At 50.0% G+C, this 21,250-nt stretch overlaps 1 protein-coding gene across 2 annotated transcripts in view; it reads right to left on the reverse strand.

Moving 5' to 3' along the window:
- Positions 1–7,077: 7,077 nt before the first annotated feature.
- The window catches only part of S100A1 (S100 calcium binding protein A1), a 38,422-nt gene continuing 24,249 nt past the window's right edge, over positions 7,078–21,250 (reverse strand). For both annotated transcript variants that reach the window (XM_060255710.1, XM_060255718.1), the window contains exons 2-3: positions 11,490–11,669; positions 7,078–7,429 (exon numbers count right to left, since the gene is read on the reverse strand). In XM_060255710.1, coding sequence (XP_060111693.1) covers positions 7,286–7,429; positions 11,490–11,630 — 285 coding nt within the window. In that variant the 5' untranslated portion in view covers positions 11,631–11,669 and the 3' untranslated portion in view covers positions 7,078–7,285. The remainder of the gene's footprint in view (positions 7,430–11,489; positions 11,670–21,250) is intronic.

Consider the following 21,250-nt stretch of genomic DNA (forward strand, 5'->3'; position numbering starts at 1 on the left):
GAGTTTGATCCCCGGCGGAAGCTGGATTTTCAGGTAGCTGGCTCAAGGTTGACTCATACTTCCATCCTTCTGAGAAGGGTAAAATGAGTATCCAGCTTGCTGGTGGGAAAGTGTAGATGACTGGGGAAGGCAATGGCAAACCACCCTGTAAAAAAGTCTACTGTGAAAACGTGAAAGCAACGTCACCCCAGAGTCGGAAACGACTGGTGCTTGCACAGGGGACCTTTCCTTTCCTATATATTTATAAAATGCTTTGGGTAGGGTTGCCAAGTCCAATTCAAGAAATATCTGCGGACTTTGGGGGGTGGAGCTAGGAGACTTTGGGGGTGGAGCCAGGAGTGAGGTTGTGACATCCACAAAGAGAGTTCTGGCCACATTTAAAGTGACCGCCTTCCCTCCATTGGAAATAATGAAGGCTAGGGGCACCTTCTCTGGGGGCTCATAGAATTGGACCCCCTGGCCCAATCCTTTTGAAACTTGGAGGGTATTTTGGAGAGAGGCACTGGATGCTATGCGGGAAATTTGGTGCCTCTACCTCAAATAGCAGCCTCCCAAGAGCCCCAGATCAATTCTTCATTATACTCTATGGGAATCGGCCTCCATTGGAAGATCAGGACTATGGTCAGTGCCCAGACAGAGTGCTGAAAGTGTGTTCCTCATATAAAGTATCACCAGAATAATAAACCCTATTAGGGTGACTCCTCTCCATCAGACAGGAAGGAGCAAAGAAATAACAAGAAGCTGTTTGCAGATTGAAAAGAGAGAGAGCAGAGTGCTGGTTTATGTGCCTTTACAAGAGGCGCATAATCAAGATTTTACAAGATTATGCACAGGATAGAGAGGGTAGAGAATGATGTGCTTGTCTTCTTTTCTCACAATACAAGAAATTGCTGAGCGGTTGGGTTAGAATGGATAAAAGGGAGTACTTCTTCACCCAGAAGGCGATTCACACATGGAATTCACTGCCACAGGAGGTGGCGGCGGCTACAAGCATAGACCGCTTCAAGAGGGGATTGGATAAGCATATGGAGCAGAGGTCCATCAGTGGCTATTAGCCACAGTGTATTGTTGGAACTGTCTGGGGCAGTGATGCTCTGTATTCTTGGTGCTTGGGGGGGGGGGGCAACAGTGGGAGGGCTTCTAGTGTCCTGGTCCCACCAATGGGCCTCCTGATGTCACCTGTTTTTTTTGGCCGCTGTGTGGATGGGCCGTTAGACTGGATGGGCCATTGGCCTGATCCAACATGGCTTCTCTTATGTTCTCTTATGCCTTGATGGCTGGAGCTTGCTCTCCCTTGGAAGGAAGGAAGTGCAAGTGTGACTTAATTATTTTGAGAGGTGGCTGTAGGGCATCTCCAAGCTGCCAGGTTTCCCCTCCATCTAAAATCAAAGAGTTATTTCTATCTATTGTGGAGCCCACAGGAAAGGCAAAAATCCTTCTTATCATAAAAGCCCTACACCTTTGGATCCTCCCTTCCTAATCTCATCACTGTAATTGATGGGCCACTCCCTACCCCTGGGCAGCCTTTTCTCTCCAGCAATCTGGGATCATCAGCAAACATTACCATTCTGACCTTCTTGGATAAATTACATCAAGAAACATTAACAGTTCCTGCTTACACCTCAAACCCATCTCCTGGCCCCATCCTCCGAGCAAACAGAACATTACAGTTTTGTATCTAGCACCTGGGAAACGTTCAACTCACCCTCACTACACAATGTAAATCCCATCAAACTACTGTATAAACCATGTAGGGTTGCCAATCCCCAGGTGGGGGCAGGGGATTACCCTGGTTTGGAGGCCCTCCCCTTCTTCAGGGTCATCAGAAAACATGGGGGAGTGGAGAGGGGAATGTCTGCTGGACACTCCATTAATCCCTATGGAAGACCGATTCCCATAGGGTATAATGGAGAATTGATCTGTGCGTATTGGGGGACTGTTTTTTTGAGGGAGAGGTACAACATTTTCAGCACAGCATCCAGTGCCTCTCCTCAAAATACCCTCTAAGTTTCAGAAGGATTGGACCAAGGGGTCCAATTCTATGAGCCCCAAAAGAAGGTGCCCCTATCCTTCATTATTTCCAATGGAGGGAAGGCAGTCCCTTTAAATATGATTGCCAGAACTCCCTTTGGAGTTCAGTTATGCTTGTTACATCCTTGCACCTGGCTCCGACACCAATGTCTCTTGATTCCACCCCCGTAATTCCCAGATATTTATTGAATTGGACTTGGCAAGCCTATCATGTGTACACCCAAAACCCATTTCCTGGCCCCATTCTGTGAGCCAGGGGTGGCCAAACTGTGGCTCGGGAGCCACATGTGTCTCTTTCACACATATTGTGTGGCTCTCAAAGCCACCACCACCCTGTTGGCAAGCTTGGAAAAAGTATTTGTCTCTTTAAATCCAAGCTGGCGGTTTGGAGAATATATTTAAAATTAAAGTTGCTTTCTTTCCACCTCTCTCTTCCTCCCCTTCCCCATCAATTTCCTTCCTGCCTGCCTGCCTGCCTGTCTTGTGGCTCTCAAACATCTTACGTTCATATCTTGTGGCTCTCAAACATCTTACGTATATTCTTTGTGGCTCTTATGTTCAGCAAGTTTGGCCACCCATGTTCTGAGCAAACATAGGACATTACACTATTTTATCTAGCACCTGGGAGACATTTAACTTACCTTCGCTACACAATGGAAATCCCATCAAACTACTGTATAAACCACTTAACACACCCAGCATTACCTCCAGGTTATATTTTTGCCTATTTAAGGAGACACTCTGGACATGCTCAGTGTGCGTCTTGTCTTGTCCTGCTACAGACGTGCACCCCCAAACTTTTTGGGCCACTTTCCATATTCATATCCTTTGCTTCATGGACCCCTGGATGGTAACTATATTCCCCCCAAATCCATGCTCACCTCTATATTTTCTGTTAAGCTTGTGTGTTTGTTTCCAGTGTGAATATATTTTCTGTGTTTGTGAATTACTTTATTTTTTTCCATTATTAAAACCTGCCTTGGTTAAACAACAATCTGGTTAATTCTCAGCGTTCTCTAAGGAACAATCCTTGTAGACCAGGGGTGTCAAACATAAGAACATAAGAGAAGCCATGTTGGATCAGGCCAATGGCCCATCCAGTCCAACGCTCTGTATCACACAGTGGCCAAAAATTTATATATATCAGGCACCTGGAGGGCTCCTATCAGGCCCCCGCTGTCATCAGCTGTCATCTGCTTTCTTCTCCCTCTCTCTTGCTTCCTTCTGCATCACAGCTTGCTTTGCAAGGCTTACTCAATTGCACAGGAGCTACAGAGCAAAACCTCTATTTTCTCCATTGGCTGAGGCTCCTCTCTTGGGGAGGAAGGGGGGGGGAGGAATAGCTTGCTTTGCCAGGCTCTCTCAGTTCAGCGTCTCTCAATTGTGCAGCAGAGCTACTGAGCCAAGCCTCTCTTCCTTCTATTGGCTAAGGCTCCTCCCCTTCTCAGTCTCCTAGGGAGGAAAGGAAAGAGCCAGAGCTTCCCTTGCCCAGTTCCCTGGATCTGATGGGAGAAATACAAAGAAAGCATCTTTAAGACCAATAAGTCCTAACGTTTTAAGCATGCTTTAAGTTTGTTTTTTTGTTTAATAAATGAGTTCCACACTGCAGACAATTGGTGTAAAGATCCCCTGTTACTGCCTCTCGCAAGCCAAAGTCTCCTTAAGAGCTAATATCCCCTCAAAATATTAGGAGGCCCCCCCATTCTGATAATAGTTGCAGAAATATTTGCATTTCTGTGTCTTGGGGAAAGAGCAAGCGTTCCTGTCGCTTGTCTCATCCTCCGCTTCTATTTCTATAACAAGACGAATACGTAAGGGGATGGCCATGCACCAGTCTTAAACATAGCTTCATAATATCTGCGGTTGCATTGCACTTAGAACAGTTGAACAATCTGATAAGATCTCAGATTTAGGTTTTGATTACTCAGGAGCCCTCCCAGGCAGTCCACCACGTGGGATAGGATGCTATGCACGCTTGCTCGTTGAATTCCACTGGGATGTGCATGCATAGGATTAAATCACCGCTGTCTAGGATGCAGTTTTCATTTCTGTTCCCTTTGGCAAAAAGTACCATGGCTGTCCACAGAGTGGCCATCAATCTAGGCCTGCTAGAGGTTTTGTTCCCTGGAAACCTTGGTGGTTTCCACACAGATATGGACTTGTGTGGTGCCCCCCCCGGCCCCCGCACCGCCCCCGTTGCTGCTGCAGCTGCTGATATGGCACATGATAGCTTTCACCACAGTTTGCACCAGTCCCCCAGAAGCTACACCCTCCCCCAGGGCTTCTGGGGCTTTTCCATTTAAATCAACAAACACCGTACTAAGGTTTTTACCACAAATCCTGGAGCATCGGGTCAGGGACGCTCTAGGATTCATGATAAAACTCTACTGTGAGTCCTAGAGCGTCCCCGTCACGTGCCCAGCGCTATAATGTCTAGGGTTGCCAAGTCCAATTCAAGAAATATCTGGGGACTTAGAAAAATTTCCAAAGGAAGACAGGACTGTAATTTGGTACTTGCTCTCAGCTGCTAGGACATTGTATGCGCAGCTGTGCAAACAAGAAAAAATACCAGAGAAATGGGACTGGATTGTGAAAGTTTTATCGTGGAGTGAGATAGACAAATTAACTAAAACCTTAAGAAACTATGATTTAGATATATTTAAAAAGGAGTGGAAGAAATTTAAAGGATATATAGAGAAAGAGTGGAACGTAAAAAGACATTGGACAATTTTTTAGCATGAATGAGAAGAAAAAAAAAGTAGTGAACTTTGATTGGTTAGGGGTACCTTTATAATTGAACTTAAATATATAACCGGGGAAGTCTAGTAATGGAGGGAGGGGGTTGAAATATCATATGGGTTAACGATAGAAAAGAGATAATTAAATATTGTAACCATATGTTATTAATAAATTTGTAAAACAAGAAATATCTGGGGACTTAAGGGGTGGAGCCAGTACACTTTGGGGGTGCAGCCAGGAGCAAGGTAGTGACCATAATTGAACTCCAAAGGGAGTTCTGGCCATTGCATTTAAAGGGACCGCACACCTTTTAAAATGCCTTCCCTCCATTAGAAATCATGAAGGATAGGGACACTTTTTGGGGTGCATAGAATTGGACCCCCTGGTCCAATCCTTTTGAAACTTGGAGAGTGTTGTGAGAAGAGGCATCAGATGCTATGCTGCACGTTTGGTGCCTTTAGCTAAAAAAACAGCCCCCCCCAAAACCCCAGATCAATTCTCCATTATACCCTATGGGAATTGGTTTCTATAGAGAATAATGGAGTGCCCAGCAGACATTTCCCTTCCCCCGCCCCTTTCTGATGACTCTAAAGTGGGGGAAGGGCCTCGAAACCGGGAGATCCCCTGCCCCCACCTGGGGTCTGGCAATCCTACATTATACTGATGTAATGGCATAACAATCCGTTTGTCAAGTTCTCTCAATCCCCAGATTTCGTTACAAAAAACACATTTATAGTCTGTTTCATTGTGGAGATATATGGGGAAAGGCATATCACCAAGAGCCAGTGCGGTGTAGTGCTTAGTAGTTCTACGATCTGGGAGATCCAGGTTTGAACCCCCATTCTGCCCCATAAGGTTGCTGGTTGTCCTTGGGCCAGTCACTCAGCCCAACCTGCCTCTCAGGAGTGTTCTGAGGATAAAATGCAGGAGTGGAGAATGACATAAGCCAGGGGTGGCTAACGGTAGCTCTCCAGATGTTTTTTTGTCTACAACTCCCATCAGCCCCAGCCAGCGTGACCAATGCCTGGGGCTGATGGGAGTTGTAGGCAAAAAACATCTGAAGAGCTACTGTTGGCCACCCCTGACATAAGCCCCTTTAGTTTCCCCGGGGGAGAAAAATGGGGCCTAAAAACCATAAATAAGTAAATAATTACCTCCATAACAAAAAAGAGGTAGTTTTTTTTTAAAGAACGAAAGAAAAGAAAATGGAGAATTTAGAGAGCCTGACTCACCAGGGCTGCCAGCCCCCAGGTGGGGGTAGGGGTTTGGAGGGTCTCCCCCAGCTTTAGGCTCATCAGAAAGTGTGTGTGTGGGGGGAGGGAAACGTCTGCTAAAAAGGTAGTCCCCTGTGCAAGCACCAGTCGTTTCCAACTCTGGGGTGATGTCGCATCACGGCGTTTTCACGGGCGACTTTTTACAGGGTGGCTTGCCATTGCCTTATCTCCAGGAATTTCCCAACCCAGAGCTGGCAACCCAATGAGGTGAGTGGGCAGGAGTGGAAGCTCAAGCAGAGGGCTTGGTGGTGGAGAGGGCCTGGTAGTGGGGAATCTTGTTCTGATTGGTGGGGTCAGGAACCTGATAGTGGGGAATCTTGTTCTGATTCGTGGGGCCAGGAACCTGGTAGTGGGGAATCATGTTCTGATTGGTGGGGCCGGGAACCTGGTAGTGGGGAATCTTGTTCTGATTGGTGGAGCCAGGAACCCGATAGTGGGGAATCTTGTTCTGATTGGTGGGACCGGGAACCTGGTAGTGGGGAATCTTGTTCTGATTGGTGGGGCCGGGAACCTGGTAGTGGGGAATCTTGTTCTGATTGGTGGAGCTGGGAACCTGATAGTGTGGAATCTTGTTCTGATTGGTGGAGGGAAGGTATTTAAAAGGTGTGCAGTCCCTTTAAATGTGATGGCCAGAATTCCCTTCAGAGTTCAATTATGCTTGTCGCAACCTTACTCCTGGCTCCACCCCCAATGTCTCCTGGCTCCACCCCCAAAGTCCCCAGATATTTCTTGAATTAGACTTGGCAACCCTAGACATCATAGTGCTGGGCATGTGACAGGGACGCTCTAGGATTCACAGTAGAGTTTTATCATGAATCCTAGAGCGTCCCTGACACGATGCTCCAGGATTTGTGATAAAAACTCTGGTACCATACAGTTTTACCACAAATCCTAGAGCATCCCATTGCGATGCGCCTGGTGCGATGACATCACTTCCGGGTGGGACGTTGGCAGCCCTGCTTTCCTGCCACCTCTATCGTCACTCTTTTTCCAATTTATTCGTCTCCCCGCAAAGAGAAGAGGCCAGACTGAGTGCAGGTGAAGTGGCTTTAATAAGCAAGGCCATCACAATGGTTGATTATTGGAAACCTCGAGGTGCTCACATGATGCCAAGCAGTGGGAGGGAGGGGGGAAGCTGCAGGAGTAGCAGGCAGCCTGGGAGGGAGATGGCCGGGTGCGATCGGGGCGCTGTGAGGCAGCAGCTCCCGGGTTGGGCCTGCCGGCAGCCTTCTCCGAACACCTCATGCCTCCTCGCAGAAGAATGCGTTGCAAATCACGGTCAGGCCAGCCACCATGGTTACAAACTCCGTGAAGTCCACTTCCCCGTCGCCGTTCTCGTCCAAGTCGTGCATGATGCTGTCGACGGCGCTCGTGTCCTTCTGAGTCTGGAGCGCAGAAGGCACAAGGGATGGGGTTGAGGATCTGTGGCCAAACTGGAAAAACAGTTTCCTGTCCACCCCCCCCCCCCACCAAAAGCGGCCATCAGCATTTCCCTGGGTGTGCAAGAAAGGTTCACAAGAACTCAGCACTCATGCGACCCTTCCTGACCCCCTTTTCATGATCTGCCTAAGTTCACAGGCTCTTCATTGCTGTCAGATGGCCATCTAGCCTCTGTTTGAAAACCTCCAAGGAAGGAGAGCCCACCGCCTCCCGAGGAAGCCTGTTCCACTGAGGAACCGCTCTAACGGTCAGGAAGTTCTTCCTAATGTTGAGCTGGAAACTCTTCTGATTTAATTTCAACCTGCTGGTTCTGGTCCTACCTTCTGGGGCCACAGAAAACAATTCCACACCCTCCTCTATATCAGTGGTGCACAACCTTTTTGGCACCAAGGACGGGTTTTGTGGAAGTCAGTTTTTCCAGGGACCAGGGGCGGGGGGATGGTTTTGGGATGATACAGTTGTGTACTTTATTAGTTTGCCATACACCCTCCTCTATATCAGTGGTCCCCAACCTTTTTGGCACCAGGGACGGGTTTTGTGGAAGACAGTTTTACCAGGGGCGGGGGGGATGGTTTTGGGATGATACAGTTGGGTACTTTATTAGTTTGCCATGGTGGTTAAGTGTGAAGACTCTAATCTGGGAGAAGTGGGTTTGATTTCCTACTCCACTTGCAGCTGCTGGGTCAGCCATAGCTCTCGCAGAGTTCTCTTTGAAAGGGCAGCTTCTCTGAGAGCTCTCTCAGCCCCACCCACCTCACAGCATGGCTGTTGTGGAAGAGGAAGGCAAAGGAGATTGTGAGCCGCTCTGAGACTCTGAAATTTGGAGTGGAGGGCAAGCTATAAATCCAGTGTCGTCGTCTTATTATTATTACTACACTGTAATATATAGGGGCTGTTCAGATGCACAGTATAATCAGTTGTCACTGCTGTTTCATACCGGATTAAAAGTGGCTGATTTAACTCGTAGTAGCCCCCCCGCAATCCTTCTCGGAACCGGAGTATTTTGTTACCTGCTCCTTTGCAGTATTTTTGAGTTCTCCGGTTTCACCTTGTAGTTTCCCCGTCTGGATAGTTCTTGACCAACTTCTGGATGTCTGAAGGCTGTCCCGGAGCAAAAGGAGCCTCAGACATCCGCTGTGAGACTCTTCGGAGTGGAGGGCGGGATATAAATCCATATAAATATCTTCTTCTTCAATTGTCCCTCATCTGGGGGGACAGCGGTCCAGGGGGCAGCGGGAAAAGTCTAGAGTGGATGCAGGTGGGACATCTGAGCAGGGAAAGTCCTGAAAATTTGGGGGTAGACTCTGGGAAGGGACTTCAGCAGGGATGTGATGCCACTAATTGCACCTTCCTATCCCGCCCTCCACTCCGAAGAGTCTCAGAGCGGCTCACAATCTCCTTTACCTTCCTCTCCCACAACAGACACCCTGTGAGGTAGATGAAGATATTGGATTTATATCCCGCCCTCCACTCCGAAGAGTCTCAGAGCGGCTCACAATCTCCTTTACCTTCCTCCCCCACAACAGACACCCTGTGAGGTAGATGACGATATTTATTTATTTAGGATTTATATCCCGCCCTTCCCACGAATGGCTCAGGGTGGCTTCCAACAATTAATCAGCTTAAAATTAAACAATTTCAAATATAAAACAGTTAAATAGTTAAACAGTTAAAACATTAAAACGGAGTAATTCAGTTTCCTGTAAAAAGATGGCTGGCCAGTTTCCTCAGTTGTTATACTAGCTAAATGTAGGCTAGGTATAGGCTAGCCGGAAGAGGGTCGTCTTACAGGCCCTGCGGAACTGCGCCAAGTCCCGCAGGGCCCTCACCTCTTCCGGCAGCTGATTCCACCATACGGGGGCCATAACGGAGAAAGCCCTTTCCCTGGTGGCTTTCAGACGGGCTTCTTTTGGCCCGGGGATAGTGAGGAGATTTTGTGTTCCTGACCTCAGTGCTCTCTGGGGAACATGTGGGGAGAGACGGTCCTTCAGGTAGGCAGGTCCCAGGCCATATTGGATTTATATCCCGCCCTCCACTCCGAAGAGTCTCAGAGCGGCTCACAATCTCCTTTACCTTCCTCCCCCACAACAAACACCCTGTGAGGTAGATGAAGATATTGGATTTATATCCCGCCCTCCACTCCGAAGAGTCTCAGAGCGGCTCACAATCTCCTTTACCTTCCTCCCCCACAACAAACACCCTGTGAGGTAGATGAAGATATTGGATTTATATCCCGCCCTCCACTCCGAAGAGTCTCAGAGCGGCTCACAATCTCCTTTACCTTCCTCCCCCACAACAAACACCCTGTGAGGTAGATGAAGATATTGGATTTATATCCCGCCCTCCACTCCGAAGAGTCTCAGAGCGGCTCACAATCTCCTTTCCCTTCCTCCCCCACAAGAGACACCCTGTGAGGTGGGTGGGGCTGGAGAGGGCTCTCACAGCAGCTGCCCTTTCAAGGACAACCTCTGCCAGAGCTATGGCTGACCCAAGGCCATTCCAGCAGCTGCAAGTGGAGGAGTGGGGAATCAAACCCGGGTCTCCCAGATGAGAGTCCGCACACTTAACCACTACACCACACTGGCAATTGAGAGAGGGCAATGGCTGACTGAGGGGTGGGGCCAGGGGAGGAGGCGGGGAGTCACACCAGGATTATCAGCCCTACGGCTGGCCTTCGGGTAGAGATGGGATCTGGTACATGGATACTTGCATTTTTTGGGGGGGGGGCATCATGGGCTGATCCTTTGCATATTAGGCCACACAACCCTGATGTAGCCAATCCCCCAAGAGCTTACAGGGCTCTTCGTACAGGGCCTACTGTAAGTTCCCGGAGGATTGGCTACATCAGAGGGGTGTGGCCTAAAATGCAAAGGAGTTCTTGCTGCAAAAAAAGCCCCGGCTACCCCAGCATGGGAAGGGAAGAGCTGAATTTGTTGCCCCCCCCTTTGCCTTTCCAAGTGACAAGTGTTGTGAAGAGAAGGCCAAGATGCTGATTCTTCTTTGGATTTGCGTCTCTCCAAGGTAGTTTAGATTAATTCTATCTCTTAAGCTTCGCTATCTCTAGAGTGTAGTTCCTAAATAAAAAGGACTATTATAAGCCTTGAAATAGAGGAGGAGGAGAAGAGTGGGTTTTAATACCCTGCCCAGGCTGGAGTTCTTTCGGAGTGGGGGGCTGGGGAGAGAGGGAGGAGGGCAGCCAAGACGTGTCTCCCCCAGCCCACGTGTACAAGCCGGGCATGTTCCCTGCTGCTCCCGGTTGGGAAAGGGCACAGGAAAGCGGAGAGATGAGGAGATGAGGAGCGCAGAGATACAAATCAGCCTTCTTTGGAACTTTGGAATAAGAAGTTGATCGCTGCAGGCTGAGCTCCAGGAAGAAGAAGAAGACGACTGCAGATTTATACCACGCCCTTCTCTCTGAATCAGAGACTCAGAGCGGTTTACAATCCCCTATATCTTCTCCCCCACAACAGACACCCTGTGAGGTAGGTGGGGCTGAGAGGGCTCTCCCAGCAGCTGCCCTTTCAAGGACAGAGTCTCAGAGCAACCTACAATCTCCTTTACCTTCATCCTCCACAACAGACACCCTATGAGGTAGGTGGGACTGAGAGGGCTCTCCCAGCAGCTGCCCTTTCAAGGACAACTCCTGCGAGAGCTATGGCTGACCCAAAGCCATTCCAGCAGCTGCAAGTGGAGGAGTGGGGAATCAGATCTGGTTCTCCCAGATAAGAGTCCACGCACTTAACCACTACACCAAACTGGCTCTCAGGAAAGGTAGAAGGAGAATCGGAGCTTACTTGTAATTTAAATCACGCTGGAGGGGAAAGGGGTGGCCCCCAACTTCTTCAGTTTCTTCCTCTTACCCCCATGGCCCCCTCCTGGGGCCCCCTGTGGCCCCCTCACCCTGTAACTCTTAGCTACGGGGCTGATATTGTCCCTATTGGAACTTAGGCGGGTGAGCGCGGGCTTCAGGGCTGGCGGGAGAAGGCGCTGAGTTCCTCCCCGTACCTCCAGGAAATCGCTGAGCTCGTTCTGCAGCAGCTCCTTCAGCTCCTTCTTGCTCAGCTTGTACTTGTCGCCTTCCTTGCCGGAGTAGTTGTGGAAGACGGCAATGAGGCCTTCCATCGCGCTTTCCAGCTGAGATGACATCGTTGTGGAGAAGGAGGCGGCCCGCTGAAGGAACTGAACCTGTGGAGGAACAGTGGTCGCCGTGAGGAGCTGTGGACCGGGGCCCTGCATGCAGGCGCAAGTGTAGAACGAAAGGGATGAGCTGCCACAGGGTGAGAAACGCCCAGTTGCTTTTCTTTCTATACCCTTTAACCAAACCGGTGTGGTGCAGAGCAGGGGTGGTCAAACTTGCTTAAGAGCTACACAGAATAAACCTCAGATGTTTGAGAGCCACAAGACATGAACATCAGATGTTGGAAGGGAGGAAGGAAGGAAGGAAGGAAGGAAGGAAGGAAGGAAAAGAGGGAGGGAGGAAGGAAGGATCAGTATTGCCTACTCAGACTGGCAGCTGCATCCAGAGTCTCAAGTTGAGGTCTTTCACGTCAGCGACTCTCTGGCCTTTTCAACTGGAGCTGACGGGGATTGAACCTGAGAGTTTCTGCAAGCAAAGCAGAAGCTGTTCCATTCAGCCACAGCTCTTCCCCCAGTTCCAGGCATAAAAGGCAGTGAGAAAGCATGGCAGGGAGCTCTGGGCATAAGGGACAGTGAAGGAGAACAGCAGGAAGCTCTAGGCATAAGAGGCAGTGAGGGAAACGGCAGGGAGCTCCAGGCATAAATGGCAGTAAGGGAGAACGGCAGGGAGCTCCAGGCATAAGGGGCAGTGAGGGAGAACGGTAAGGAGCTCCACATATTAGGGGCAGTGAGGGAGAACAGCAGGGAGCTCTAGGCATAAGGGGTAGTGAGGGAGAATGTCAGGGAGCTCCAGACATAAGCAGTGAGGGAGAACGGCAGGGAGCTCCAGGCATAAGGGACAGTGAAGGAGAACAGCAGGGAGCTCTAGGCATAAGGAGCAGTGAGGGAAAACGGCAGGGAACTTCAGGCATAAGGGGCAGTGAGGGAGAACGGCAGGGAGCTCCAGGCATAAGGAGCAGTGAGGGAAAACGGCAGGGAACTTCAGGCATTTGGGGCAGTGGAAAAACATGGCAGGGAGCTCCAGGCATAAGGGGCAGTGAGGGAGAACAGCAGGGAAGCTCCAGGCATAAGGGGCAGTGAGGGAGAACAGCAGGGAGTTTTAGGCATAAGGAGCAGTGAGGGAGCATGGAAGGGAACTTGAGGCATTAGGGGCAGTGGGAAAACATGGCAGGGAGCTCCAAGCCTAAGGGGCAGTGAAGGAGAACGGCAGGGAGCTCCAGGCATCAGGGGCAGTGAGGGAGAACAGCAAGGAGCTCCAGCCATAAGGGGCAGTCAGGATGCATGAGAGAGAGCTCTAGGCATAAGGAGCAGCGAGGGAGCATGGGAGGGAGCTTCAGGCATAAAGGGCAGAGAGAAAGCATGGCAGGGAACCCCAGGCATAATGAGTAACAAGGAAGCATGAGAGGGTGCTTGAAGCATAATGGGCAGTGAGGGAGTATCGCTTCAGGCATAAGGGGCAGTGAGGGCACGTGGCAGGGGGCTCCAGGCATAAGAAACAGTGATAGACTATCCAATCAAAGTACAATCCATATAGGCTTCAGGTCTCTGTTTTTGATAATGCCATCGCCTTGCCCTTGAAGTCACCTTTTATGCCTTTCACTTGCCCTCACTTGCCACTTTCTCTAGAGCTCCACAGCCTCACCTCCCCCCACACACCCTTGTCCCGCATCACCCCTTCACCTGGAAGAGCTTCCAGCCCTTCTTTCCTCACCTGCCCTCTGCTTCCCGGATCTTGTGGTTTGCGCCGCAGTTACCTCGCCTCAGCCTCTGACAACGTACGCCCAAATTCATTAGCCAGAGACTTTAAATAAGATCTGAGCTCCCTCCCCTTTCTTGCGAGGGATAGTCTTGTGTCGTGGGAGAACCCGATACCGGCAGCCGGAGAGTCTCCGAGAACAAACTGGGCAGGCCGTGCCCGCACTTAAAAGGACGAAGATGTAGGGAGAAGTGTGTGCGAGTGTGTGCGAGGAGGATGGGGTTTTTTTTAAAGTGTATACCTGCTAAGCTCAGAGCGAAGCTGTGTATACAGTGGAAATTTTTTTGGAAACAGAGGCCCTCTCATTTATACTCTGCTGAATACATCATACGTACACAGACCTCATTTTTCCGGTGGAACTCAGGTGCTCACAGGCCTGTAGCTACAGTCCAGGCCGCAACCACAACTAGGGTTGCCAAGTCCAATTCAAGGAATATCTGGGGACTTTGGGGGTGGAGCCAGGAGCAAGGTGGTGACAAGCATAATTGGACTCCAAAGGGAGTTCTGGCCATCACAATGAAAGGGACCACACACCTTTTAAATGCCTTTCCTCCATTGGAAATAATGAAGGGTAGGGGCACCTTCTTTGGGAGCTCATAGAATTGGACCTCCTGGTCCAATCCTTTTGAAACTTGGGGGATGTTTTGGGGAGAGGCAATGGATGCTATGCTGAAAATGTGGCACCTCTACCTCAAAAAACAGCAGCCCCCATAGTCTGAGATACCCACAGATCAATTCTCCATTATACCCTATGGGATTCGGTCTCCATAGGGAATAATGGAGTGCCCAACAGACATTTCCCTCCCCCCCACTTTCTGATGACCCTGAAGCGAGGAGAGGGCCTCCAAACCGGGGGATCCCCTACCCCCACCTGGGGACTGGCAACCCCACACTACACCAAACTGGCTCTAACGTGCTAACGTGGCCTAATATGCAAAGGAGCTCCTGCTAGAATTCCACCCCTGTAGCCAATTCTCCAAAAGCTTACAGGGCTCTTAGTACAGGGCCTACTGTAAGCTCCAGGAGGATTGGCTACATGAGGAGTGTGCGGCCTAATATGCAAAGGAGTTTCTGCTACCCTTTTCCCCTTGGATGCCATTTTGGCATCCCGGATTCATGTCCAATGCAGAAATGGATTGTTTAGCGGTATCACTCCAAGCAGAAGAACAAGATTCAAGTTAGACATGACCAGGAGTAGAATTCTAGCAGGAGCTCCTTTGCATATTAGCCCACGCCCACCCCGATGTAGCCAATCCTCCAAGAGCTTACAGAAAAGAAGCTTACGTTCTGAATAAAACTGTGTTGGTCTTAAAGGCATACTTGACTCCTACTTTGCTCTGCTGCTTCAGACGAACACGGCTGCCCGCTTGGATCTAAAAAAAGAGGCTTGTAAGCTCTTGGAGGTTGGCTACATCAGCGGTGTGTGGATGGAGTGGAGATGTGTTTCAGTTGCCCAAGAAGGCCGGACCAGAACGAACGGGTTGAAATTAAATCAAAAGAGTTTTTTTGGCTACACATTAGAAAGAACTTTCTAACAGAGTGGTTCCTCGGGGGAACAGGCTTCCTTGGGGGGTGGTGGGCTCTCGTTTTTCGGAGGTTTTTAAGCAGAGGTTTGATGGCCATCTGACCGCAATACTGATTTTGTGAATTAGGCAGATCATGGGAAGGAGGGCGGGAAGGGTTGGATCACTGCTGAGTTCTTATACGCCCAGGGAAATGCTGATCAGGGGTCAGGCAGCAGTTTTTCTCCATGCCAGTTTGACCAGGTATCCTGGAGGTTTTTTGGCATCTCCTGGGCATGGAGCAGGTGTGTGTGTATGGCAGGCTTGCCTCCAGGTGGGGTCTGGAGATCTCTTGCTTGCTACCTGGCAGAGATCAGCTCCCATGGATTAACTGGCTGCTTTGAAGGGTGGATTCCATGGTATTGCACCGTGCTGAGGCCCCTCCCATCTCGAAACCCCACCCTCTCCCACATCCATCTGCAAAGTCTCCAGGTGTTTTCCAACACAGGCCTGGCAACCCTAGTGTGTGCGTGGCGGGGAGGAAGTTGTGAATTTCCTGCATTGGACTAAGAAGAAGAAGATGATGATGAAGAAGAAGATATTGGATTTATATCCTGCCCTCCACTCCAAATCGCAGAGTCTCAGAGCGGCTCACAATCTCCTTTACCTTCCTCCCCCACAACAGACACCCTGTGAGGTGGGTGGGACTGAGAGAGCTCTCACGGAAGCTGCCCTTTCAAGGACAACTCCTACAAGTGCTATGGCTGACCCAAACCCATTCTAGCAGGTGCAAGTGACCCTGAGATCCCATTGAACTCAATATAATAATGATAATAATATCAACCGGGGTAATTTTGTAGAAAAAGAGGGGCCAGAACTCATTACCACAACTCATTTGTGTAACTCGCTAGCATATGTTGCACACCCCTGACATCACCAGAAGATGTACAAAAGTATATCAGCTCAGCATCTACTGTAAAATGCTCTGTGAAATACAATGGTCATAATAAAACCTGACTCCCATCATACGAACATATGAAGCTGCCTTATACTGAATCAGACCCTTGGTCCATCAAAGTCAGTATTGTCTACTCAGACTGGCAGCGGCTCTCCAGGGTCTCAAGCTGAGGTTTTTCAGCCTATTTGCCTGGACCCTTTTTAGTTGGAGATGCCAGGGATTGAACCTGGGACCTTCTGCTTACCAAGCAGTTGTTCTACCACTGAGCCACCATCCCTCCCCTAACTGGCAGTGGCTCTCCAGGGTCTCAAGCTGAGGTTTTTCACGCCTACTTTCCAGGACCCTTTTTAGTTGGAGATGCCGGGGATTGAACCTGGGGCCTTCTGCTTACCAAGCAGATGCTCTGCCACTGAGCCACCGTCTCTTTTAAATTACTTTCTCCTATGTGGCCACAGTGGCATGAGGAAGATTTCCATCTGTCTGCTTGATGTTTCGGTTCTTTCCCCATATTTTGTGGAGAAAAATATCAGATAGTTTCAAGGACAACTCCTACAAGTTGTCTCTTAAGAGAGCAGCGAACTTCTCACAGGGGGGTTGAAGCATGGAGCCCAGAAGCAAGTATTTTTTTGGGGTGGGGGGGTGGGGGGTGGAAGGGGGTGGACGAAAGAAAGCACAATAAAATTTAGAGGTTCTAGAGCTCTGTTCCTATGAGCTCCTGCCCAAAATGAGGGCTGAATATCAACACACATAAACAGGGTGGCCCATGTTTTCCGGAGTATAGGAGCAGCGATTTCATTAGGGGCAGAAACCAGAACATTGTAGCCTACCCATGCTAAACAGGGACACTGAAACCCAGGTGAAACATTGACACTGCAACAGTGTTCCCTCTAAGCTGAGTTAGCGTGAGCTAGCTCAGGAAAAATGGCCCCAGAGCACAATAATTTATGCTGTCGCTCACAACTTTAATGCCAGCAGCTCACAAAATAGAATTTTTGCTCACAAGACACTGCAGCTTAGAGCAGGGGTGTCAAAAGTCATTTGTTATGAGGGCTGGATCTGACATAAATGAGACCTTGTCGGGCTGCGCCATGTTGGGTCGGGCCGAGCCATGCTGGGCCGGGCCATGCATGTACCTATTTAAAGTTAGGTAGCAGAGATATAAACCGATAAAGGACACAGACAAACGCGAATATATTTTTTAAAAAACTTAAAACATGCTTAAAACGTTAGCACTCATTGGTTTTAGAGATGCTTTCTTTATATTTCTCCCATGGGAGCCAGGGAATTAAGAACATAAGAGAAGCCATGTTGGATCAGGCCAATGGCCCCTCCAGTCCAACACTCTGTGTCACACAGTGGCCATAAGAGCATAAGAGAAGCCATGTTGGATCAGGCCAATGGCCCATCCAGTCCAACACTCTGTGTCACACAGTGGCCATAAGAGCATAAGAGAAGCCATGTTGGATCAGGCCAATGGCCCATCCAGTCCAACACTCTGTGTCACACAGTGGCCATAAGAGCATAAGAGAAGCCATGTTGGATCAGGCCAATGGCCCATCCAGTCCAACACTCTGTGTCACACAGTGGCCATAAGAGCATAAGAGAAGCCATGTTGGATCAGGCCAATGGCCCATCCAGTCCAACACTCTGTGTCACACAGTGGCCATAAGAGCATAAGAGAAGCCATGTTGGATCAGGCCAATGGCCCATCCAGTCCAACACTCTGTGTCACACAGTGGCCATAAAAGCATAAGAGAAGCCATGTTGGATCAGGCCAGTGGCCCATCCAGTCCAACACTCTGTGTCACACAGTGGCCATAAGAGCATAAGAGAAGCCATGTTGGATTAGGCCAATGGCCCATTCAGTCCAACACTCTGTGTCACACAGTGGCAAAAAAAAAAAAAAAAAAATTGGTCAAAGGAAGCTCTGGCTCTTTCCCTCCTTTCCCAGGGGTTTGGGGGGGGGGGAAAGCCACAGCCAATAGAAGGAAGAGAGGCTTCTACTGTGCAATTGAGAGAGCCTGGCAAAGCCAGCTATTCCTCCCCCTTCCTTCCCAAGGGAGGAGCCTCAGCCAATGGAGCAAATAGAGGTTTTGCTCTGTAGCTCCTGTGCAATTGAAGAAGAAGAAAAAGAATTGCAGATTTATACCCTGCCCTTCTCTCTGAATCAGAGACTCAGAGCAGCTTACAATCTCCTATATCTTCTCCCCCCACAACAGACACCCTGTGATGTGGGTGGGGCTGAGAGGGCTCTCACAGCAGCTGCCCTTTCAAGGACAACCTCTGCCAGAGCTAATGGCTAACCCAAGGCCATTGCAGCAGGTGCATGTGGAGGAGTGGGGAATCAAACCCGGTCCTTCCAGATAAGAGTCCACGCACTTAACCACGACACCAAACTGGCATTGAGCAAGCCTTGCAAAGCAAACTGTTATAAAGAAGGAATCAGGAGAACGGGAGAAGGAAGTAGATGACAGCCAGTTGCTCGGGGGCCTGATAGGAGCTCTCCGGGGGCTTGATTCGGCCCCCAAACTGCATGTTTGACACCCCTGGTTAGAGGGAACATTGCCCTGGAATGGAAGCGCTTTGCGAAATCCCAGCAGCAATGTGCCAGGAAGGTGTTACCTCTTTGGATGGAAGCTCTGTCAGCTTCTGGGCCATTAATACCTTGAGAATGATTTCCGCCCAGAACTCCGGCCGTGTCAGAGAACCTGTAACCCATCCTTCCGATAAGAGGCCCGCTATCATGTATCCCTCGTTGGCTCCTATCACACAAAGGGAGTCGTCAGAGGCCGCTTCTCGGGTGACGGATCCAAGGCCCACCTGACTCGGCGTTCCATGGGTATAAAAAAGGTCCCTTGTCAGACAAAAACATTCCTCCCTCAATGGTTGCTGCAGAAACAGAGGAGCCGCGAAACCAGATTCCGGGCCTGGAGACGGGACAAGCGGGTCCGATAAAGGCGCCTCGGGTTTCGTTACAGGCCCGGTGGGAAGAATACGCCGTCCTTGCCATTAATGTTGCACGGGGGGAAATAATTAATCTTGTTTCGTTACTGGGCCTCTCCCTGGGTTGGGTTTGTATCACTGTCAGGCATAGGGTTGCCAATCTTCAGGTGGGGGCAGGAGATCCCCCGGTTTGAAGGCCCTTCCCCCCACTTCAGGGTCATCAGAAGGTGGCGGGAGGGAAATGTCTGCTGGGCACTCCATTAATCCCCATAGAAACTAATTCCCATAGGCTATAATGGAGAAATGAACTGCAGGTATATAAGGCTTTGGGGGGGGGGCGCTGTTTTTTGAGGAAGAGGCATCAAATTTTCAGCATAGCGTCTGATGCCGCTCCTCAAAACATCCCCCCCCAAGTTTCAAAAAGATTGGACCACAGGGTCCAATTCTGTGGACCCCCAAAGAAGGTGCTCCTATCATTATTGCCGATGGAGGGAAGGCCTTTAGATGGTGTGCTGTCCCTTTCAATGTGATGGGCAGAACTCCCTTTGGAGTTCAATCATGCTTGGCACAACCTTGCTACTGGCTCCTCCCCCAAAGCCTCCTGGCTCCACCCCCAAGGAAAGGAAAGGTCCCCTGTGCAAGCACCAGTCGTTTCTGACTCTGGGTTGACGTTGCTTTCACGTTTTCACGGCAGACTTTTTTACGGGTTGGTTTGCCATTGCCTTCCCCAGTCCTCTACGCTTTCCCCCCAGCAAGCTGGGTACTCATTTTACCGACCTCGGAAGGATGGAAGGCTGAGTCAACCTGGAGCCAGCTTCCGCCAGGGATCGAACTCAGGTCGTGAGCAGAGCTTAGGACTGCAGTACTGCAGCTTTAACACTCTGCGCCACGGGGCTCTTTCCACCCCCCAAAGTCCCCAGATATTCCTCCTCTTGCTTCAGGGTCATCAGAATGCAAGGGAGGGGGGGGGGAAGGAGGAAAATGTCTGCTGGGCACTCCATTATTCCCTATGGAAACCAATTCCCGTAGGGTATAACGGAGAATTGATCTGCGGGTAACTGGGGCTCGGGGGAGGGCTGTTTTTTGAGGTCGAGGCACCAGATTTGCAGCATAGCGTCTGATGCCTCTCCTCAAAAGGCCCTCCAAGTTACAAAAAGATTGGACGGGGGGAACCGATCGCCATCGCCTAGAGATCAGCTGTAATAACAGGTGATTTCCAGGCACCACCTGGAGGCTGGCAACAGTACAAGGGATGGGGGGGGGAAAGGTTGCCAGATCCAGGTTGGGAAATACCTGGAGAGTTGGGGATGGAGCATGGGGAGGACAGGAACTTCGGTGGGATACAATGCCATAGACTCCACCCTCCAAACCATCTAATTCCTCCAGAGGAACTGATCTTCGTAGCCTGGAGATGAGCTGGATCCCCAGGTCCCACCTGGAGGCTGGCATCCTAGTTGCTAATCTCCATTTAGGTCTTGGAGATCTCCCTGAATTAGAACTGATCCCCAGATCAGACAGGCCAGTTCCCCTGGAAGAAATGGTTGCTTTGGAGGGTAGATTCTACAGTGTTAAACCTCAGTGCAGAACCGGATCTACGTGTTATTTGAGGGGTGGGGGAAGGGGACAAAATTAAAAAAATGATGCTCCCTTATGGGCCATTCTATCTTATGGTCCCATAGAATTCAATGGACTCCATACCCAATTCGGCGCTCCCCCTCTGTCAGCGCCCGGGGCATGCACCCCCCTCTGCCCCCCCTAGATCTGGCCCTGCCCCGATGAACCCTTCCCCAAACCCACCCTCCCATGGCCCTACCCCCACATCTCCTGGAATTTCTTAACCCAGAGCTGGAAAGCCGACTTCTCCCTCTCTTCTCCTCTTAAAAGACTCTAACGAGGTTTTAAATGCCCGAAAGCAGAGACCTGCCTTCTAGTTCTCCCTAAAGCATTGCGTGCGTGCACGATGCTATATTATCATTATTAATTAATTATGTCAGATTAATTATGCTGGCTTCCAGGTTAGAAGAGGTGGTTGCTAGGCTAATAATAACGATAATGCCAGATTCGTTAGGTAGACTTCCTGGTTCGAGGGTGCGGTTGCTGAGTTTTTGTCTCCCTGTGGCTAATTTTCATTGTACTCTTTATTGAAGGGTGGAATTCTAGCAGGAGCTCCTTTGCATATTAGGCCACACACCCCTGATGTAGCCAATCCTACATAAAAGAGCCTCCAGGAGCTTACAAGGCTCTTTTTTGTACTGGCTGCATCAGGGGTGTGTGGCTAGGGTTGCCAATCCCCAGGTGGGGGCAGGGGATCCCCCGGTTTGGAGGCCCTCCCCCCGCTTCAGGGTCGTCAGAAAGCAGGGGGTGGGGAGGGAAATGTCTTCTGGGAACTCTATTATTCCCTATGGAGACTTATTCCCATAGAAAATCATGGCGAATTGATCCGCGGGTATCTGGGGCTCTGCGGGGGGGG

This window comes from Heteronotia binoei, chromosome 1 (assembly GCF_032191835.1).
Source record: "Heteronotia binoei isolate CCM8104 ecotype False Entrance Well chromosome 1, APGP_CSIRO_Hbin_v1, whole genome shotgun sequence".
Classification (NCBI taxonomy): Eukaryota; Metazoa; Chordata; class Lepidosauria; order Squamata; family Gekkonidae; genus Heteronotia; species Heteronotia binoei.